This window comes from Zootoca vivipara, chromosome 7, assembly GCF_963506605.1.
Source record: "Zootoca vivipara chromosome 7, rZooViv1.1, whole genome shotgun sequence".
NCBI lineage: Eukaryota > Metazoa > Chordata > Lepidosauria > Squamata > Lacertidae > Zootoca > Zootoca vivipara.
In genome coordinates, this window is record NC_083282.1 from 95,316,880 (window position 1) to 95,336,659 (window position 19,780).

The window sequence follows — 19,780 nt, forward strand, 5'->3', positions numbered from 1 at the left end:
GGGAGGCCGGCGGGACGACCCCCGCCCGCCCTTCCGCGCACCAGGTAGGGAGAGGGAGGATGAGTTACCTTGAACTCTGCGGGAGGAGAGGGGCGAGGAAGGACTCCACCCCGGGCTGCCTGGGGCAAAGCAGGAGAGAACCCCCCCCCCAACCCTGGGAGGAAGGGCCGCAAGCTTCTCACAGGGCTGCATGGATGGTGGGGTTTTTTTTGGGGGGGGGCTCTGTTCTGAACAGCGCTCGGCCCTTCCTGAGCGCGCTGGCTGGGGCAGGAGATGGGAGCTGGAGCCCATGCCGTCTGGAGGGCCACAGGTGCGCTCCCCCCCCCAGCAGGTGAGGCGCTCTGCTTCTCAGCCAGCCTGGGCGCAATTGCGCGCGCGCGCCCAGAGGCCAGCTGCGTTCCGCTTAGCAGCCCAGCCAAGACGGGGGGGGGATTCCTGCCATTGCTGGACGCCCAGCCGGAGGAGGCCATGGTGCTCAGCATCCTTTCCAAGGGGGTTAGGCGGATTCAGGGAGGAGGAGGAAGACGAGAGGGCTCTCGGTGGCGCCTCGCCAGGATGGCTCTGCCCTGCCTGCCTCCACAGTGGAGGCCGGAATACCAGTTGCTGGAAGAAGCCACAGGAGGGGAGAACGTCGGCTCTTGGGCTCGGATCCTGCTTGCATTGGAATCCATCTAGTTGGCCCCGGGCCCAGTGAGAAGAGGATTGGGGACTAGATGGACCCCTGCTGGGGCCTGATCCTGCAGGCTCTTCTTACGGCCCCCTGAGACAGCGCTCTGCCTGGTGCCCAGGCAGGAGCCTGGATGTGACCCAGCCAAACTAGCGATGGGAAGGCCCAGGAGTAGAGACAAAACGGGGGGAAATAAAGAATATATTTCCACTTGTGTACCTTCCCAGAGTTTCTTCAAGGGGAGAAAAAGGACATTTCCCTTCTTATTTATTTATTGTAGTGTATTGACAGCCCACCTTTTACTCCAAGGAGGTCAAGGTGACTCACAGCCCCCCTCCCCCCGCCTCCTAGTTTAATCCCCACAACAACCCTCTGGGGTAGGTTAGGCTGAGGTAGCGACTGGCCCCCAAGGTCACCCAGTGAGCTTCATTTCCAAATGGGGGATTTGAACCCTGATCTTACTCTGACACTGTAACTATTATGCCACCCTGGCACAGGGCAAGGGTTTTGTGTTTTTTTTAAAAGAATATCTTATGCTGCCATTTCCTCCATTTAAAAAAAAGTAATGTTTTGCTATAATAATGCTGCAAAATTCCTAGACCTAAGGGTTAATGGCAACAATCTGAGACCTGCCAAGTCTTACAGAGATGCAGGCAGCAGCAGCTTTATACTGTGCAGTCTAGTGTAGTATTGCAGACACAGGCTGGCAGCAGCGTTCCGGCGTTTCAGGCAGAGGGCATCCCCATGCCTGCCTGGAGATGCTAGGACCACCAGGGGCTGAGCCTGTGCCCTTCTGCATTCACAGCAAGCAGCAGGTTCGTCTTATGCTTTAATGGAACCTCCAAGCCCAGAGACAGTCTATCTGAGTCTCACCAGGGAAAAAGGCAGGGAATAGCATCTAGATTCTTAGGGACAAGGCAGGGCATTGGCCTGACCCACCGGGGCTCTCCTAATCTTCTTGTGTTGTGCTCTCTCTGCCCCCCAACCCAGCCAGGCTCCCCTCCTCCAAGGCCGCCATGTCCCCCGGCAAGGCCAAAGCGGGGGCCCCCCAGCCGCTGGTCTTCGCCGCCCACGAGATGGAGTGCAAGATCTGCTACGAGCGATTTGACGGCCGCAGCCGCCGCCCCAAACTGCTGAGCTGCCGCCACCGCGTCTGCACCCGCTGCCTGCGCAAGATGGTGGAGGTGGGCGAGCCGCCCGGGACCCTCAGCTGCCCCTTCTGCCGCCAGGAGATGCCCCTGCCGCCGGACAGGGACGTGGGGCGCCTGCAGGACGACGGGCAGGTCCTGGCTTTGCTCAGCTGCCGCGAGAGGGCCCGGAAGCAAGGAGGGGGCGCCAGGGGCGGGGGGGCGGCTCCTTCCCCGGAGGTGCTGCTGTGCCCCAGCGTCCTGGAGCCCTTTGCGGAGGGCGGGCACAGCTCCTCCTCGGACTGCCTGGTCATCACCCTCCTGGAGGTGCCCGAGGACATGGCGGCCCCCGAGGGGGTGGGGGTCCTGGACGTCATGCGCCTCTACCGCCCGCCCAGCCTGGCCTCGCTGCCCTGCTACGGCCCCCTGGGCAAGTGCCAGCTCTGCGCCACGTGGAGGGCCTTCCCCCGCTTCCTGGTGGGTGTCCTCTGCCTGGTCTACTTCAGCTCTCTGCCCTTTGGCATCTACCTCCTGCTGGTGGAGCGTCTCAACCTGGGCATCGTCCTTGTGAGCCTCGTGCCCTCCACCCTCATCCTCTGCGTCTTCTACAGCCTCTGCCAGTGCTTCTGCCACGAGATCTTCGACTTGCCTTCTTGAGTCGGGCCGTGGGGGAGAGGGGGAGATCCAGAGGGCAGGGGCCAATGCCAGCCACCCCGGAGCCTCCTGCCAGCACCCAAGAGACAACTCGCCCTCCCTGCCCTCCCCGAGTCTCGTGCCATTCCAACCAACCTTCCTGGAAGCAGATTTCAGCAGCATCGCCCTCCTCTCCCTGCAACGGCCTGGTTGCGGTCCAGTCGCCAACCGAACCAAGGGCAGTGCCAGCCTCGGAAGAGAGCCATCCCGTGTTTCAGAGCTGGAAAGGTGATGGTGTGCTTCTTCATACATGAACGATGGACTCTTAGGATGGCGAAGGATTGGCCAAGCTTTCATGAGAACTAGCAACCTGGCTGTTCGAGAAATTTATTTGTCTCCAAAGATATATTTCCTTGCAAAGGCAAGAATGCCGTAATTTCAAACATAGATGCTTGTGGAGATGTTTGTCGGAGGTCTCGGTCCACAAATCATAAGATCTTCAAATCTGATTAATTCTGACAAAATTAGGAGTTCTCAAGTACAACCACATTGAGGCAGCCGGATGATTTATAGCTGGCAGGTTGCTCAAATTTATTGTTCATCGGCCCCCTTTAGCAAGGAGCAGACAGTTCCATGGAGGAGGAAGAGGAGGGAGGGGACTTTCAGTCGCTGTTGGCCACATGGCTAAGTAGAACCTCCATGTGCCAGGGCAGTGTTCCTGTCCGGGCAGAAGAAGTCCATTTCCTCCCTGCGTTGCCCTTTCAGCTTCCTGAGCACGCTTTGAGGATGCTGAGCTGGGGGGGGGGCGCCTTTGTTTGATCTGGCCGCAGGCCTCCGCCGCTCTTTTGGGAAACAGATTCTGCCCTGTTGAGCAGCTGCCTTGTTGGTGGGGACCATGGGGGTCCCTCTGCCACGTGTCTCTAGTGGAACTGGGATTGTCAGGGGGACAGGATGTGGCCCCACACCACTGAGCAACTGAGCCTGGGGGTGATGTGGGAACAGCCAACAGTCTTCTGCTGGCTACTGCATCTCATATATTTATTTTATTTTATTTCTTGCATTTAGGGGCCACATTTTTCCTCCCAGGGGATCAAGGGGGCATATATGGTTCCCACCCCATCGTCACTTGATCCCCACAACCACCCTGTGAGGCAGGTCAGGCTGAGAGGAAATGCGACTGACCCCCCAAGGTCACCCTGTGAGCTTCATGGCCGAAGTGAGGATTTGAACCCTGGTCTCTACCGGATTCTAGTCTAGCACTCGAACCACTGCACCACGCATGTCCTACTGTGGCAACCTGCCAGCCCCTTGACGTAGAATCCTAGACTTGTATGGTTGGAAGGCATCTAAAAGGTCCACTAGTCCAACCCCCTGCATATGGACAATTTTCCCAGAGGGGGGAGCACCCCACACCCAGTGGGTCCAGGGAGGCTGGTGACCTCTTACAAACAGGGGAGGAGGTCATTTCAAAAGCCAGAGACACTCCCCGCAAATTCTGCAGAGCATGCTTAGCAACCTGCGGGCTCAAGGGGCAAGCCTGAAGGGGGGAAGGGTAGCCCACCTAGGGGAGTCAGACCCCATGCCTTCACCACATCCTCCTCCCCCCGAGTGCTCAGTGCCAAGTCCCGGTCTACTCGTTTCGTTACACTCACCAAAGGGTTAAAGGAAAAGCTGCTTATTTTGGTTTGCAAGTCCTGGTGCCTGGTAAAAACTGGCAAAACAGCACCTCCTGTTGTCTGTGTCCTCCATTGGTTCAGAAATAAATGAAATGAAATGAAACTCGCCAGTATTGTAATGCCATTCTGCAAATCTATGGTGCAACTGCATTAGGAGTAAAAAGTGTGCAGTTCCGTTCGCTCTCACCTCAAAAGGGCTGGGAAAGGTTCAGGAAAAGGCCGCCAAAATTATCAAGGGGGCGGAGAGACTCCCCTATGAGGGACAGCGCTTGGGGTTTTAAAAGGCGAGTGATGCCTTGTGTTGCGTGGGGAAAGCGGATGCAGAAAAGTTTTGGGACATAAACAAAAAAGGAAGTGCTTCTTCCCAGAGTTAAATGGGGATTGCCAGGACAATGGAGGGTGATTTAGGGCTTAGAGGAACCTGGAACTGCCATGACCCTTTCATCCAGTAGAGGCCACGCAGAGCTGGCTTTCTTTTGCTCAAGGGATGTCTGCAAATTTTCCCTCCCTCCCTTTTGGTTTAACCCCACAAGTTGCTCTGTGCAGGGCACTTTTTTAGCACTGATGCAAAATGTCGAAACAGATCCCCTCCATCGTCACACCTCAGGACAAAAAAGTGTGCCACTCGGTCCTCTAAATTTGCACCTTTTCCAGAATCTAACCCCCCACCACCCCCGGCCAGAAAACGAGCCTGATGAGGAACAGCTAAAGGAGCTAGGCATGTTTAGCCTGCAGAAGAGGAGACAGAGGAGATATGAGAGCCACCTTCAAATATCTCAAGGGCTGACACATGGAAGATGGAATCCAAATTGCAACAAAAGAGATTCCAACTGAGGAAAAACTTTCTGACGGTACAAGTTGTTCAGCAGTGGAATGGGCTCTCTTGGAAGGTGGTGGATTCTCCTTCATTGCAGGTTTAGAAGTAGAGTTTGGTCAGTCATCTCTCAAGGATTCCTGCATTGCAGGAGTTGGACTAGTTGACTCTTGGCACCCCCTCTATTTCTATAATTCTAGGATTGTAGAGTTGCAAGGAATCCCAGGGGTTTATCCATTGCAACCTCCTGCCATGCAGGACTCACAGCTAAAAAATGCCTGGCAGGTGGCCACCCAAACTCTGCTTAAAAAACAAATGAGAGTCAACTATCCAAGCTACTTCCAACTGTATTAAGACGATGTTTTAATTCTTGCAAGCCCCTCTGGGACCTTAGGCTGAAGGACAGGTGAAGAACAACAACTGAGAATAGCGGCTCTTATCTTCTGCTTCCCCACCAGACAAGCCTTTCCAGGGCTCCTCCTTCCCTAGCTGGACAAAGGGGTGTTCCTCTCACCCCATTTTGATGCCCTGCTGCTCCTCAAAGAGCCCCCCTGCCAGGCTGGGTGCTGGTGGCCAGTTCAGCCACACACCAGATCTTGGGCTTGGCGGTGGCAGGCGGAGGAGACGGAGGCAAGCCTTGCCACTGCCCGGCCTTCAGCCAAGGAGAGCCACTCTGGGGGAGCTTTGTCCTGGGCGGAGGGGTGCTGGGTGCTGCTCTTTCTGCGCCGGCCTCTCCCTCACTGTCCTCCTCTTCCTCCTCAGCCTCTCCCTCGGCCTTCGGAGCCCGGGGAGCCCAGCAAGCCCGGTTCTCCTTCTTGAGCCGCCGGCGGGCGTTGGCAAACCAGGTGGAGACCTGCGTCAGGCTCATTCTGCTGACGATGGCCAGCAGCACCTTCTCGCCCTTGCTGGGGTAGGGGTTCTTGGGGTGCTGGCCCAGCCAGGCCTTGAGGGCCGCCGTGCTCTCCCGGGAAGCGGCCGCCTTGCCCCGCGACGGGTCCTCGGGGGTGCCTGGCCGCAGGAGGGGCGAGTAGAGCAAGGGCGCCGGCCACAGCAGGGGGGGTCCGCCAGGCATCTCGCAGGGGGCAGAGACCTGGAGCACACAAAGGCAAGAGCGGCTGTGAGCAGCAGAGCCCCCAAACGACTCTGGGAAATGTTGGCGCCTCTGGTCTGCTCCGGCTCCCTGCATACTCCCCCACATTTAGGGAGGTCAACTTGGGGGACACCCGCACCATCCTGCCACCCCTGTCACTCGCCTGCTCATGCCCAAGACCACTGCCCACCCAGCCCCTCCCTTGCCTGCCTGCCCCCTTCACTCTGGCGCTCATCAGCACAACGCTCTTGACTCGCGCCAGGGTGCCAGTCTTAAACAGGACATTCCGGGATCCAAGCCGAAAAAAGGGCTGGCTTCTGTGATCCGGGACGCCCCACTTAAAACGGGACACTTGTCCCTGCTGGAGGAAAGACGCAGGCCTGGACCCAGGCTGAGGCAACGACAGAAGCGTCAGCCAGAAGCCTGCACGGGAGAAAGAGAGCCTAAATTGAAGTGTGCTTTAAATGTGGCCCATGCAATGGAAACCTAGTCCACCCTGAAAGCAGAGGCAGGCAGAGAAAGGTTGTGGCGTTTGGGACATTATAGAGAAAAGGCGAATAAGAGGTGGCATGACGGAAATTAATGGAAGCTCTCTCTGCCCACCTGAGTGGTGGTCCACCTCTCCTGGAGGGCATCCCACTCCCCCTAAAGGATTTGGGGTGCTCTTGGGTCCAGCCTTGTCCCAGGGGCTGCAGCTGCCCTCAGTGACCTCGGGGTCCTTTCATCAGCTTTGACCACTGGACCAACCCTGACTCTACCGGGACAGAGTTAGTTCCGGTTATTCACACGCTGGCCACCTCCTGCTTGAGTGGGGCGGGCAGAGCTTTGTGGATGGTGCTGCCCCCTTAGCTGAGGTCGAAAGGAGGGCACCGTGTCCCCCAGGGGCTTTGCTTCTTCAGCTCGGCTGCCTCCTCTTGTTTTCTGCTGCTATTTTTAGTTCCATCCCAACGTTCCTCCTGCCTCCCAGAGAAGGCCCCTTCCGTCTCTGGTTGAGAAGTCACCACAGAGACTCCCGCTCTGCAGATATTTTTTAAACATCTCCAGGCTGGAGAGAGGAGTGCCTGTCATGCAGCCCAAGGCCAGCCTGCCCATTGCGCCAGGCTGTGAACGCTTGCCTCCTCCTACAGCCCCTCAAATGGGGGGAACTTGGCACAAAGAGAATTAGGACAGAGAACATGGATCCCAGACAGAGGCACGACTCAGGAACGGGACACCTGTGCTGCATGCAGAAGGTCTCCCTCCCCATCCCTAAGAACTCATGAGGAAGATCTCTGGAGGAGGCCAGGATGGGGAGGTTTGGGAGGGGGCGGTGTTACAAATTTGGGTCAGTCTGGATGGTGCCCATACTCTCTTCCAGCTCTCCGGACCCTGTGTGTGTGTGTGTGTGTGTGGTAAAGGGTATGAGAGCAAGCTTGCCTTTGCCTGGGTAGTGGACCAGTTAAGCATTGCAATTAGTATAAGCAAAGAAGCTGCTCTGGGCCATCGGGCAAATGGCCACTGGGCCGTTCCTCCACCCCCTCGCCCGGCTGGAAGCTGGAGACACAAGAGACATCTCCAAATATCTGAAGTGCTGTTCCATGCAAGACAGAGAAAGCTTGATTTTTTTCTGCTGACAAAAGGAGGACCAGGAACAACAGATTCAAATGACATGAAAGAGCCATTTGACAGAGGAGCGGTCTCCCTTGGAAGGTGGTAGGCAAACCTTTTTCAGCAGAGGGCCGGTCCACTGTCCCTCAGACCTTGTGAGGGGCTGGACTATATTTTTTTGGGGGGAAATGAACAAATTCCTATGCCCCACAAATAACCCAGAGATGCATTTTAAATACAGGACACCTTCTACTCATGTAAAAACATGCTGATTCCTGGGCCGGATTTAGAAGGCGGTTGGGTCAGATCCAGTCCCCGGGCCTTAGTTTGCCTACCCATGTGGTAGACTCTATCTTTGGAGGTTTCTAAGCAGAGGTTGGACGGCCACCCATCATGGATGCTTTAGTTGCGATTCCTGCATTTTAGGGGGTTGGAATTAGATGCCCCTCGGGGTCCCTTCCAACTGTACCGTTCTATGATTCTATGAAGGGAACTCGTGAGGTCGTCTGACCTCACCCTTGCCCCCCCCCCCGGGAATCTGGTGTCAGTGGCTGCCTGAAAGAACCAAAGAAGTCTGGTGGGCAGTTAATCTGCGGGACTCCCTGCCTTTGGGTGTGATGATTGCTGGCGCTGTTAAATAAGGATGAGGAAGGCAAGTGAATTCTTTTATGATTCAAGCAAGTGTGTCACTAGCCTGAGGACTGCTGGAAGCAGCAAAGCACACCGGATCGGAGTGGTCCTGGAAGCTTTTCAGCGCCAAAAGTTCCACCTTCTCCCATGCGACTAGGAGAGGGAGAGGGAGAGGGAGAGAAGAGTCTCGCCTGGAGAAGGTGCTTGGCCCAGCCAGTCCCACCCATCTTTCAAGCCCCCAGGGGCTCACCTCAATGCAACACAGGACCCCCCCCACGCCACTCCTAGTGCTGCCCTCCCCGACCCCCCCCCTGGAGTCACTTACCGGCTGGGTGAAGAGCCCACGGGGCGGTGGCTGCATCAGGCTGTAGCAAGGGAGAGCAGGGTAGGCGCAGGGCAGGTGGGGCAGCACGGGGTGCAGTGGGGCAGGCGGGGCCCCTAAGGGGCACCAAAAGCCCTCCGTATCCCCGCTGCCCGCAGGTGTCTCTTGGGAAGGTGCCGAGGCCATGCTGTGGCAGAGGGGCTCTGGGGCGGGAGATGCTGCGCTTGGGGGATTTATAGGGACAGAGGGGTGAAGGGCAGCTGATTAGGGGCATTAGCAGACAACGGGCACAGCTTACTTTAAAGGGGCAGCGTCAGGACGCTGCAGTTGGAGGAGCCCAGCCTTGTGCCAGAAGCCGGATTCTCACTCGCCCAGAGCGGCTGCCTTTGGCACACATCCTGGGAGGGGTTTGGGGACCCCCGTCGCAGCCCCCTCATGCCTGAGCTCATGCCTGGTTACAGCCAGAGCAGGACTGGGGTGGGGGGCTGCTCTCCTTCCCCACAACCAAGCGCTAGGAAACCTCTGGGTGCTCCAGGCCTGGAGAGGTGGGCAGAGAACCTCGCTTGGGCTGCGGTTCCCCTTCAAAGTCTTGGCTAAAGAGCATGCACAGAGTGCTACTCCCTCATTGGTGGAACAGCTGCATTGGGGGCCCAACTGTGTCGCTTCTGGTTTCGAAGGAGGTTTGGGCAGGTCCGCCTGCATGATGCGCTGAGTTCCTTCCAGTCCTTGGGGTCCTGGACGCAGTGAGGGTTAGAATCGAATGGGGGATTCTATCGTTAAACTAGTCAGACAATTTTATTTTGGTAAGACAGTGTCCTTGGCTGGCCACTTAGGTGTCCTCATCCGCATCCCAAAAGAATGAGCCAGGTTGCAGGAGCCGCAACTAAGGGATGGGACCCTCCAGGAATAATAGGTGGGCCTTTCTTCCACCCCCCTCACCTAGCTGCCAGGGAGGGAGGGGGCAGGGGGGCAAAGTCTACGGCTTTTCACAGCTCAGGAAGGGGCTGGGGGCTGGTTTCATTTATTTATCTGTTGCATTCATACCCCACCCTTTTCTCTTCCCCCAATATATTTTATTAAAGCTTGAAAGGAGCTATACAAAGATTAATACCAACGATAAAATATCTTTTTAGAATGCAAAAGGTAAAAAACTGATTAAATAAAAACAAATACAAAGGAAGAAGAAAAGAGAGCACTGGCCCTTCCGCCAGTGCTTCTGATTCTTCACCTGTCAGCTGTAATGTATATAAAAAGTTATTCAAAACATTTGCTCCATTTATAGCCCAACATTTTCTGCACAGAGCTCAAGGTGCCTGGCCTCATTCTCCCTGTGAGGTAGGCTTGGCTGAGAGGCAGTGACTGGGCCCCAATGTCACTCTGGGAGCTTCATGGCCAAGTGGAATGACCGGAACCCTGGTCTCTCCCAGGTCCTGGTCCAATGCTCTAACCACTGCACCACCACTGCCTCTCCCTCAGAGAGAGGTTGGTCGAGTCCTGGGGCCTCTTTCTTTCTGTCTTTCTGTCTGTCTGTCTGTCTGTCTAGCGAGAGAACTTGCGCACGGCCCGGTAGCTGCCTGGGGGTGCCAGGCGTTGGGGGGTCTCCTGGGGCTCCTCTTCCTCCTCTTCTGCCAAGTCGTTGGCCGAGCCCCATCTCCGCTGGGCTAGGTGGCTGCTCCTGGGCAGGAGGAGGCAGGCCAGCTTCCGGTTCCTGCTCCGCTCCCCCCGCATCGGGCTCAGCTCTGGAGAGACACCAGCAGACCCCCGGGGGCCACACTCACACAGGTGGCAGAGTTGGAAGGGACAGCCAAGGGTCATCTAGTCCAACCCCAGTCACTCCCCTCTCCCCATAGGCCCTTCCGCCAGACAACCTAGAAGCTCTGGGAAGGGCAGATTCTTGCTGCCGCATGGAGTGGGGGGCTGCAAGCCGGCTCTGGCTCCCTTTTTGTGCCCCTTTTGTGGTCCCCTCCCCTCTCCCCTTTTCCACATGCAAACAGGGAGCAGAACATGGGAAGGCAACAAGCAGGATCCGAGCACAAGAGCCACACTCTCCCCGCTGTAGTTTTTGGCAGCTGGGAAGCAGGACCATCACTGCCTCCTCCTCCTCCGTGAATTTGTCCCATCCTCTTTCAAAGCCATCCAGGTCGGTGGCCATCCCTGCTTCCTGTGGCAGGGAGTTCCACAGTCTAACCAGGCACGTCCTTTGGCCTGTCCTGAACCTGCCCCCCCCAGGCCGCCCTCCCTGTGGAGGTGCATGTAAAGGCAAGAAGGGGGTGCGCTGTTCTTACGGCGTGGGGTGGGGGCTCCCTCCGGGGTCTCCACGCAGAGGTAGTGCTTGGCCAGGCGACCGCTGTAATCACGGATGTCCTGGTTGGCACCTGCTGGGCGACAGGGAGCTGAGGTGCCATCGGGGAGGAAGGCTGGCCCCAGGGCCTTCTTAAGCATATCTGGCGCCCTGGCGCCGTGGTGCGACGATCCCTCCGGCGCCCCCCTGGCGGCCCGGCGGCCTGCCACATTGCGCCACCCAGCCTTGCCTTAGGGCCGGCCCTGGTTGGCTCCTTTGGCTCAGGAGCAGCACCAGCAGGGCAGGGAGGGAGGGGTGTAGATGTGGGGGGGGGGAGCATGCCATCCTCACCGTGGGTCCAGATAAGCAACTCCATCAGCCGTCGGTGGCCGTGTAGAGCTGCAATGTGCAGTGGGGTGTAGCCCTGGTTGGGGGGCGGAAGGAGGAAGAACAGGCCCTGAGGCATCTGACTCTGGAGCTACCAGACCCACCCAAAAAACATGTTTTGCCCTGTGCCCCCTCACCAGCATGGAGACTTGCTACTTTATGGGGAGTGGGGTGCCCCACTCGCCACCCAAACCCTCCCACCGTGGGGTCCCCAGAAACCCTCCAGCAGGCTCTGCTCCCGACTTGAGGGGGCCTTGCCCACCCACAAAGCGATGCACCCACAGGGCCAGCACATCTGAATACTCACCCGCTGGGTGTGTTCAAGGAGAAAAGGGGCAGGAAAAGGGGGAATTGGGGGTGGAGGAGAAGGAAGGATGGATAGAAAGAAAGAAAGAAAGAAAGAAAGAAAGAAAGAAAGAAAGAAAGAAAGAAAGAAAGAAAGAAAGAAAGAAAGAAAGAAAGAAAATAATAATAATAATATTTATACCCCCGCCCATCTGGCTGGTTTTGTGCAACAGTTGTGCCCACCACCCTGCTCCCACTTGAGCCCCCATGTTAAGGGAAGCAGCTCCACGCTGAAGCTGCGATTCCTGCCCTGGGTGGTGCAGGACCCCCCCCCAAAAAAACCCCACCTGTGGTGGTGCCCTTGTCTGCTCACAAGGTCTACTCACATGCTTCATGCAGAGGGGTCAGCATGGAAGGAGAAAAAAGGGGGCCATTTACGAGCACCCCCAACGCCTCCTCTCTCCCCAGGATTTGTGGGGCAAGCCCCCCTTGCAGCCCCCTTCTCCCAGCCCTGCAAGGGACTCACCGCTCGCATGTTGACGTCGGCCCCGGCCCCCAGGAGGAGGGTCACCAGCTCCTCCTGGCCGTGCTTTGCTGCCCAGTGGAGGGCTGTCTGGGGGGAGAGTGCAGTGGGGTCACCAGGGGGGAGCCTTCCTCTCTTCCTCCCCCCACCAAGCAAGAGCAAGGGAGCCCTTCTTCTGCCCACCCATTGAACCCCCCAGGGGCAGGAAAGGTGGAGGCTTGCTTCACACTCCCAGTCGCAATGGGCAGCATCAGAAGAGTCTCCGGATCAGGGCCCGGGACCCTCTTCTCACAGGAGCCAACCAGGGGCCCGTCAGGGGAATCCCACAAGCAGGGCCCTCCCCTGTAGAGCCACTGTCACTAGGAGCCATTGAAAGCCTTCTGGTCCTCCTCCATGAATTTTGGCTGGGAGACCTGGAAGAGCAGCTCCCTGCCTTGCAGGCCTTTTCAGGGGCCTGGACTGACTCCAGCTGCAAAAGGGGCCTGGACTGACTCCAGCTGCAAAAGCAGACCCTTGGGCTGGGCTTGGGGGTTTTCTGCTGGGGGGCAGTTGTTGCTGTTTTGTATCTTTATTTTAGATCTTATTATGATTTATGTGAAGATTGTTTAACTTGGTTGTGCACTTTTTGATATTTTATTTATTGTTCCACACTACTTCTTCGGTTTTTGTATTTCCGCCCCGCCCCCTGTAAGCCGCCTTGAGCACGCTTCCAACGATGGAAAGTGGCATGCAAATAAATTTATGCATGCCTGTCACTTTGTGTCATATCGGTAGGTGGCCTACACTTAATCCAGTGGGAGGGAGTTCCATAGCTTAAATCTGCAGTGTGAGATGAAGGATTCTGGGGAAGAAAAGGAAGAGAAGGGGGCATTTAGGGGTAAGGGGAGGAAATTACCGTAGTAATTGGGACCAAATACTTACAAACTGCGTCGGGTCAGGCAGCAGCAGCAACCGTGGAAGAGAAGCAGAGTCATTAAAATCCCCACCCAGGAGAGACTCCAGTTCCCAGGGAGAACCTCCCCCCCCCCAGACGGTGGGAGGCTGTGGGGTGGGGGGTCACAAGCAGAGAGCACTCCAAAGAGAAAGAGGGGCAGTGTGCCAGGCAGGCGGGTGGCATTGGCTCTGGGTCTCAGAGACGGTGCCCATCAGGAGGACAGACAGCCTGAGGCAGAAGGGACCCCCCCCCAGGGACCCCCCAGAGCTACGCCAAGGCAATCTGACCCACTTGGGTCTAGACTTACCCCCTGAGCAGAGTGGGGAGAGGAGAAGGCGGCAGATTTGGCAATGGGGGAGGGAAACAGAGAGAAGGGAGTGTTAGAGCCACACGATGCACCCAGAAGCCCTCTGAACATGTGCAGAGTGTCACACCAACAGCCAGCACTCACGCACCCAGGGCTGCAGTAGGGATCCCCCCCGGGATGGCTGTGAGGTGGCACCAGGAGGGGGGGGGGCAGAAACATTGCAAGGTGACTTGGGTCCCCCCTCCCACAAAGGACCCCGAGAGGAGGAAGATGTGGAGGCCCAGGGAGGAACTCTGCCCCAACATGACCCTGCCGAGAGCCACACGGCTTAGAATTAAAGCACAAAGCGCCCCCCCCCCTCCAGTCTGCAATGGAGACCCCATTCCAGGTGGGAGCACCTGCTTGAACGGGGCCCCGTCTGCCAGGCTCACCCCCCCCAAGGGGAATTTCTAGCAGCCCATCTGGTGCTGAACCCTTTGCAGAGCAGAAGGCTCGCAGCCTCAGCCCCCTTCCTGACCAGGTGAGACATGGCTGGGGGGGCAACTGACCCGATTCTGTACTCTCCAGGTGAGGGAGGGTTGGCTGGCTGATCCAGGACCCGGCTGCTTCTCTCTGAAGCTTTGTTTGCGTGGGCTCAGCCCCCCCCCCCCGGAAGTCTTGGGCTCCCAAAGAAGAACACGAGAAGAGGCTGCAGGATCAGGCCAGTGGCCCACCTGGTCCAGCATCCTGTTCTCACAGGGGCCAGTGTATGGGCAATCTATCCAGAAGATAATTGTATTTCGAGGAGATAGCGCTCTAACATGGTTCCCTTCCTGCCTCTGTTTGCTTCCCCCTCTATCTCTTGTTTAGCTCTTTGATGGCTGAAGAACAGCCTTTTAGTGCCCTAAGCTGTCAGAAGGGAAGGAAGTGATATTGCTGGGTACCTTCATTTGATGTTAGACATTGTTTGAAGAAAGGAAGGCATTGAGAGAGGTGGCTAATAAACAATCTGTACATAGCTAGTAGCACCTAGTCGTAGGCAGTCAGGCAAGCCATGCAGGCTAACAGGGTAGGTAAAGGTAAAGGGACCCCTGACCATTAGGTCCAGTCGTGACCGACTCTGGGGTTGCGCGCTCATCTCGCATTATTGGCCGAGGGAGCCGGCGTACAGCTTCCAGGTCATGTGGCCAGCATGACAAAGCCGCTTCTGGCAAACCAGAGCAGCACACGGAAATGCCGTTTACCTTCCTGCTGTAGCGTTTCCTATTTATCTACTTGCATTTTGACGTGCTTTCGAACTGCTAGGTTGGCAGGAACAGGTTAGCTATCTATAAAATGGATGGTTTGGGTATAGTTCTTAGAAGCTCGTGCCCGGACTGATTCGATCGCAGGGCCGTGCAAACTAAGGCTACCTGGGGGAGCCGCTTTGCCACTTCCTGAGGGCTCCCCAGGGGCAGATCGAAGTGCTTGCTTGGTAATGTATATGATGCTTGCTGTTTAGAACAAAACCTTTCATCTCCTCACTCGCTTGTGTTTGTCTGAATCTCATTTTAAAAGCACCACCTTGCATTTGGCAGGACAGCCAGCCAGACGCCCGTTGTGGGAAAATCCTCAAGCTAGGTCTGAGCCCCAGAGTACAAGATCAAGGGCAGCAGTCACACTCACCGAGGTGAAATCCTGGAAGCAGCGGGAGGGTCACGGGAGGGAGAGAAAAGAGGGGCTCAAGTCAGCATGGGGAGGGTGGCAAGCACTAGGGAGCCCCTTCAGATGTAGGGCGATGCTAGAGGCGGACTGGGGTGCCCTGTGCAAGGCCAAAACTCAGTGACCCCTGACCCCTGCATCTCCCCTTCTGCTCAGTTCATTACGGCAGAGTTGCAACGCCCTGCAGTGCCCCCCGGGATCAGCACCCAGCGCACCGATCGCTCTGCCCTAAATCCGCATCTGGCACCCTCATCCTCCCCCCAATCTAGCAGCAGGCCCTCCTTGGCAGAGGGAGGGGACGCTGGATGCCCGGGGCAGACCTGCCCCTTCCTTGCAGGCCTTTGGACTCTCTGAAGCCGGACGTCCAGCCAGGGAGAGCCAGCCGGCCACAAGTCTTGCTCTCTCACTCGGCTCTCCCTCCCTTGGAACCAGCCTGGGCTGGCAAAGTCGGGCATTGAATCTGAGGGGTCCAGCCGCCGGGCAATCTTACCTTCTTGGAGGCGAGGGTGGGATCCTGCTGGAGCAGGTGGCTGAGGGTGGCCACGTGGCCCCCGGCTGCCGCCTGCAGCCACTCCTTCTCCAGGGGCTCCAGCTGGAAGGAGAAAGACCCTCTCTCAGTCTTCATTTCTTAAGTTTTCTGTATGTTTTGACTGTGTTGCCTTTATGGATTTGGGTCATAAGCCATTGTCTTAATCCAATAGTCCCCCCCCCTTGCAGGATCTCCACCAGCCCCACGCAGAGTCCCCTGCCTTCTCCCCAGAAGCCCCACACTGCGCCCAGCACCTGAACCCTTTCTGGCCCCATCTGTTACCAGCCCCCATCACTCACCACCTCTGGGCTGGAAACCCTCGGGCCACTGCCACCTCCATCGTCTGTGGCATCTTGGTCCAACTCGGGCTGCAAGGGGGAAAGAGACAAGGGAATGGGGCACAGATGCTGAGTTGCCACCTATCCACCCCACCACCCCAAACAGAGTTCCCCTGCCCAGAGGTGCTGCCCCAGATGTGGGTGCCCTGCGCCTGCTCCCTGCGTGGAGGCAGACTCCCTGATCCGCCATGATCCTATTAACACGAGAAAGTGATTGCCGCCAGCGGCTAAGGAGCTTATGAGAGGGGCTGAGCTGGAAAGAGGCGGGCTGAAGGCCAGGGGGTGCTCAGTCCTGGTCCTGAGCACCCTCCTGCCTGCCTGCCAGGTGCTTTCCCTCTCTCCAGGCTGGGACCCTGGGCAGGGGGCCAATCCAGCACCCGCTGAGCAGGGCCTTGGCCCTTCCGTTCTCATACAGTGGCCAACCCAAAGGGTCACCTGCAAGCAGGTCTTGAGCACAAGAGCAGCCTTCTCTCCTCCTGGAGTTTCCATCAGAATTTGTCACATGGGAGATGGAGCTGGCTTGCTTTCTCCTGCTCTGGAGGGCAGGACTTGAACCAAGCAATTCAAATTGCATGAAAGGAGATTCAGGCTAAACATTAGGAAGATGGTAAGAGCTGTGGGACGCAGGTGGTGCTGTGGTCTAAACAACAGAGCCCAGGGCTTGCCGATCAGAAGGTCGGCGGTTCGAATCCCCACGACGGAGTGAGCTCCCGTTGCTCGGTCCCTGCTCCTGCCAACCTAGCAGTTCAAAAGCACCTCAAAGTACAAGTAGATAAATAGGTACCGCTCCGGCGGGAAGGTAAACGGCATTTCCGTGTGCTGCTCTGGTTCACCAGAAGCGGCTTAGTCATGCTGGCCACAGGACCCGGAAGCTGTACGCTGGCTCCCTCGGCCAGTAAAGCGAGATGAGCGCCACAACCCCAGAGTTGTCTGCGACTGGACCTAATGGTCAGGGGTCCCTTTACCTTTAAGAGCTGTTTGACAGTGGAACAGACTTCTTTGGAAGGTGGTGGACTCTCCTTCCTTGGAGGTTTTTCAGCAGAAGGTGGATGGCCATCTCACATGGATGCTTTAGTTGAGAAGCCTGCATTGCAGGGGGTTGGGCTAGAGGACCCTTGGTGTCCCTTCCAACTCTACCATTCATTCTATAGTTTGGGGGCTTTGGCAACATGCAACCTCTGAGTTAGTGAGTGTCTTGGCAGAGCAAGCGGCCATTCTCATAGAATCATAGAGTTGGAAGAGACCACAAGGGCCATCCAGTCCAACCCCCTGCCAAGCAGGAAACACCATTAAAGCATTCTTGACATATGGCTGTCAAGCCTCTGCTTAAATACCTCCAAAGAAGGAGACTCCACCACACTCCTTGGCAGCAAATTCCACTGCAGAAGAAGAAGAAGAAGAAGAAGAAGAAGAAGAAGAAGAAGAAGAAGAAGAAGAAGAAGAAGAAGAAGAAGAAGAAGAAGAAGAAGAGGAGGAAGAGGAGGAGGAGGAGGAGGAGGAGGAGGAGGAGGAGGAGGAGGAGGAGGAGGAGGAGTTTGGATTTGATATCCCGCTTTATCACTACCCTAAGGAGTCTCAAAGCGGCTAACATTCTCCTTTCCCTTCCTCACCCACAACAAACACTCTGTGAGGTGAGTGGGGCTGAGAGACTTCAGAGAAGTGTGACTAGCCCAAGGTCACCCAGCAGCTGCATGTGGAGGAGCGGAGACACGAACCCGGTTCCCCAGATTATGAGTCTACCACTCTTAACCACTACACCACACTGGCTCTCCAGTGTGGCTGTTCGGCCACACTGGCTGAACAGCTCTTACTGTCATAGAGTTGGAAGAGACCACAAGGGCCACCCAGTCCAACCCCCTGCCAAGCAGGAAACACCATTAAAGCATTCTTGACATATGCCTATCAAGCCTCTGCTTAAAGACCTCCAAAGAAGGAGACTCCACCACACTCCTTGGGAACAAATCCCACTTCCGAACAGCTCTTACTGTCAGGAAGTTCTTCCTAATGTTTAGGTGGAATTCTCTTTCTAGTAGCTTGAATCCGTTGCTCCGTGTCCGCTTCTCTGGAGCAGCAGAAAACAACCTTTCTCCCTCCTCTATATGGCATCCTTTTATATATTTGAACATGGCTATCATCTTAACCTTCTCTTCTCCAGGCTCTTCCTCATCCAGTGTTATGAGGCAAGCCCACCGCAACTCCTTCCCCAGTTACCCGCTTTCAGTTCCTGAGGACTAGCAGCACCAGAGGCCCCAGGAAACCTACCGGTGCCCCATCATCGCAGACAGTGACCAGGATCTGAGGGGCGGACATGTCTCACTGGCACGGAGACTCTCAGGAGTCTCACAGCAACTGGACGGCTGGACAGGTGTCCCACTGGGGGCTGGTCTTCTGTGCCACCCTCCCACTTTGGAACAGTCTCCACAGTAGGACTCTTCTCCTGCAAAACAAAACAAGACCCCTGGCACAAATTTGCTGTGCAGTTAAGACCCCTGGCTCTCTTCCTTGTATTGACAATCATTTATTTCAAAACTTCATTTGTGGATTGTGGGTATTTCTACCTAATCAGGGTGTCATACAAAACAAACAAACAAGTAAACAAATTGTGTCAGAATGTGGCATCTGGGAACTCAAGGTGCTTAGACCACTGATGCGGGGGTTCATCTGTTTTTTAGTCTATGGCTGCTTTAACTTTCCAAAAGTTTTAAATTATTGTTTTTTGGGGGTTTCCCCCTTATTGATCATTTTATCATTTTCTTGTGAACTGCTTTGAGCTTTTCTTTCACAATTGAGCATTGTACAGACTTTACGAGCTAAATAAAATATAGAAAGAAGGCTGAGAGGGTTCACAAGTGCATGTGTGAATCAGGAGCCATGGATGAAGCACCATGGATGGGATAATCAGAAGGCGGGGGGGGGGGGGGAGAAGGAAGTCGCCTCATTTAGTGCAGCATCCTGTTTTTGTCAGCAGCGGAGGAAGAGGGCAGGGGCCACCACGGTTCAGCTGCAGAGCATCTCTCTCTCTGCTTGCAGGAGGCCTGGGGCTAAACCCCCAATGGCAGCATCTCCAGGGAGGGCCAGGGGGGAGACCCCTGCCTGCCACCCCCCACTGCCAGTCATTAGACAAAGGACTGACTTGCTACAAGGCAGCGTTTTATGTTCCCATTGCTTCAACCCTTTACTCAGAATAATGAGGACGAGAATCTTTGCTTACTTTTTGGGGTAAGAGTCATAGTTCAGGGGTAGACCGAATGCTTTTCACGCAGGAGGTTCAATCATTTCCAGGCAGGGCTGGGGAAGAGGCCCTGTCGGAAAAATCTGGGGCCCCTCCGGAGAGGTGGGGGTCTGCCCTCTGACTTGGCACCAGGCACTCAGTCAGTTTCCTTTCCCTGCACTGAGGGGGGGGGGAAGGTGAAGGAGCGAGCCCCTTCCCCACCCCACGTCTCCAGCCCAGGCCGGCAGCTTCCGAACCCCGTTCACCGCCCCTAATGCATAGCTGCCAAGTTTTCCCTTTTCTCGCGAGGAAGCCTATTCAGCATAAGGGAAAATCCCTTAAAAAAAGGGATAACTTGGCAGCTATGCCCTAATGCCGCTCTGGGGCGGAGCGCAGCAAGAGGCGCAGCGCCGGAGCGCACAAGACGCAGGCAGGCAGGGCGCTCGCCCCGTCCATCTTCCGCCGCTGCCTTTCGGTCCCGCGTGCCAAGCCCCCCTCCCCGCGCTGCTCTCCCGTCGGGCAGTCTCAGCAGGCAGCTGTTCGCCGCGGGAGGAGGAGCGGGTCCACAGCGGCGCCGACGAGCCTGGGGCGCGCCGCTTGGCTCCCTGCCGAATCAATTTGCCCTCTCTCTCCGGATATTAAGAAGAGTAACGCACCCGCTTAAGGCGGCTCCCGGGAAGGTCCCTCCGTCGAGGGACACGAGGAGGATGGCGGGGTGGCGGCGACTTCCCGGCCCTTTTCCCCGCCCGTCGGGGCGCT

The 19,780-nt window shown here is 56.5% G+C and overlaps 3 protein-coding genes across 3 annotated transcripts; 1 reads left to right on the top strand and 2 right to left on the bottom strand.

Moving 5' to 3' along the window:
- Positions 1-371: 371 nt before the first annotated feature.
- Positions 372-4,522, top strand: LOC118089525 (E3 ubiquitin-protein ligase RNF182-like). The gene has a single exon (XM_060277433.1). The coding sequence runs from the start codon at positions 1,684-1,686 to the stop codon at positions 2,449-2,451; it is 768 nt and encodes a 255-aa protein (XP_060133416.1). The 5' UTR covers positions 372-1,683; the 3' UTR covers positions 2,452-4,522.
- Positions 4,523-5,258: 736 nt separating this feature from the next.
- LOC118088390 (iroquois-class homeodomain protein IRX-3-like) lies at positions 5,259-6,179 on the bottom strand. Its single transcript, XM_035122007.2, has one exon. It carries the CDS (start codon positions 6,113-6,115, stop codon positions 5,456-5,458), a length of 660 nt encoding a protein of 219 aa, XP_034977898.2. The 5' UTR covers positions 6,116-6,179; the 3' UTR covers positions 5,259-5,455.
- Positions 6,180-9,650: 3,471 nt separating this feature from the next.
- On the bottom strand, positions 9,651-19,780 carry LOC118089458 (ankyrin repeat domain-containing protein 65). The gene is made up of 10 exons (XM_060277506.1): positions 19,678-19,780; positions 18,073-19,201; positions 15,772-15,840; positions 15,434-15,535; positions 14,908-14,919; positions 13,182-13,266; positions 12,026-12,282; positions 11,179-11,251; positions 10,832-10,921; positions 9,651-10,285 (listed from the first exon to the last, which is right to left on the bottom strand). Exons 2-10 carry the CDS (start codon positions 18,118-18,120, stop codon positions 10,086-10,088), a joined length of 936 nt encoding a protein of 311 aa, XP_060133489.1. The 5' UTR covers positions 18,121-19,201; positions 19,678-19,780; the 3' UTR covers positions 9,651-10,085.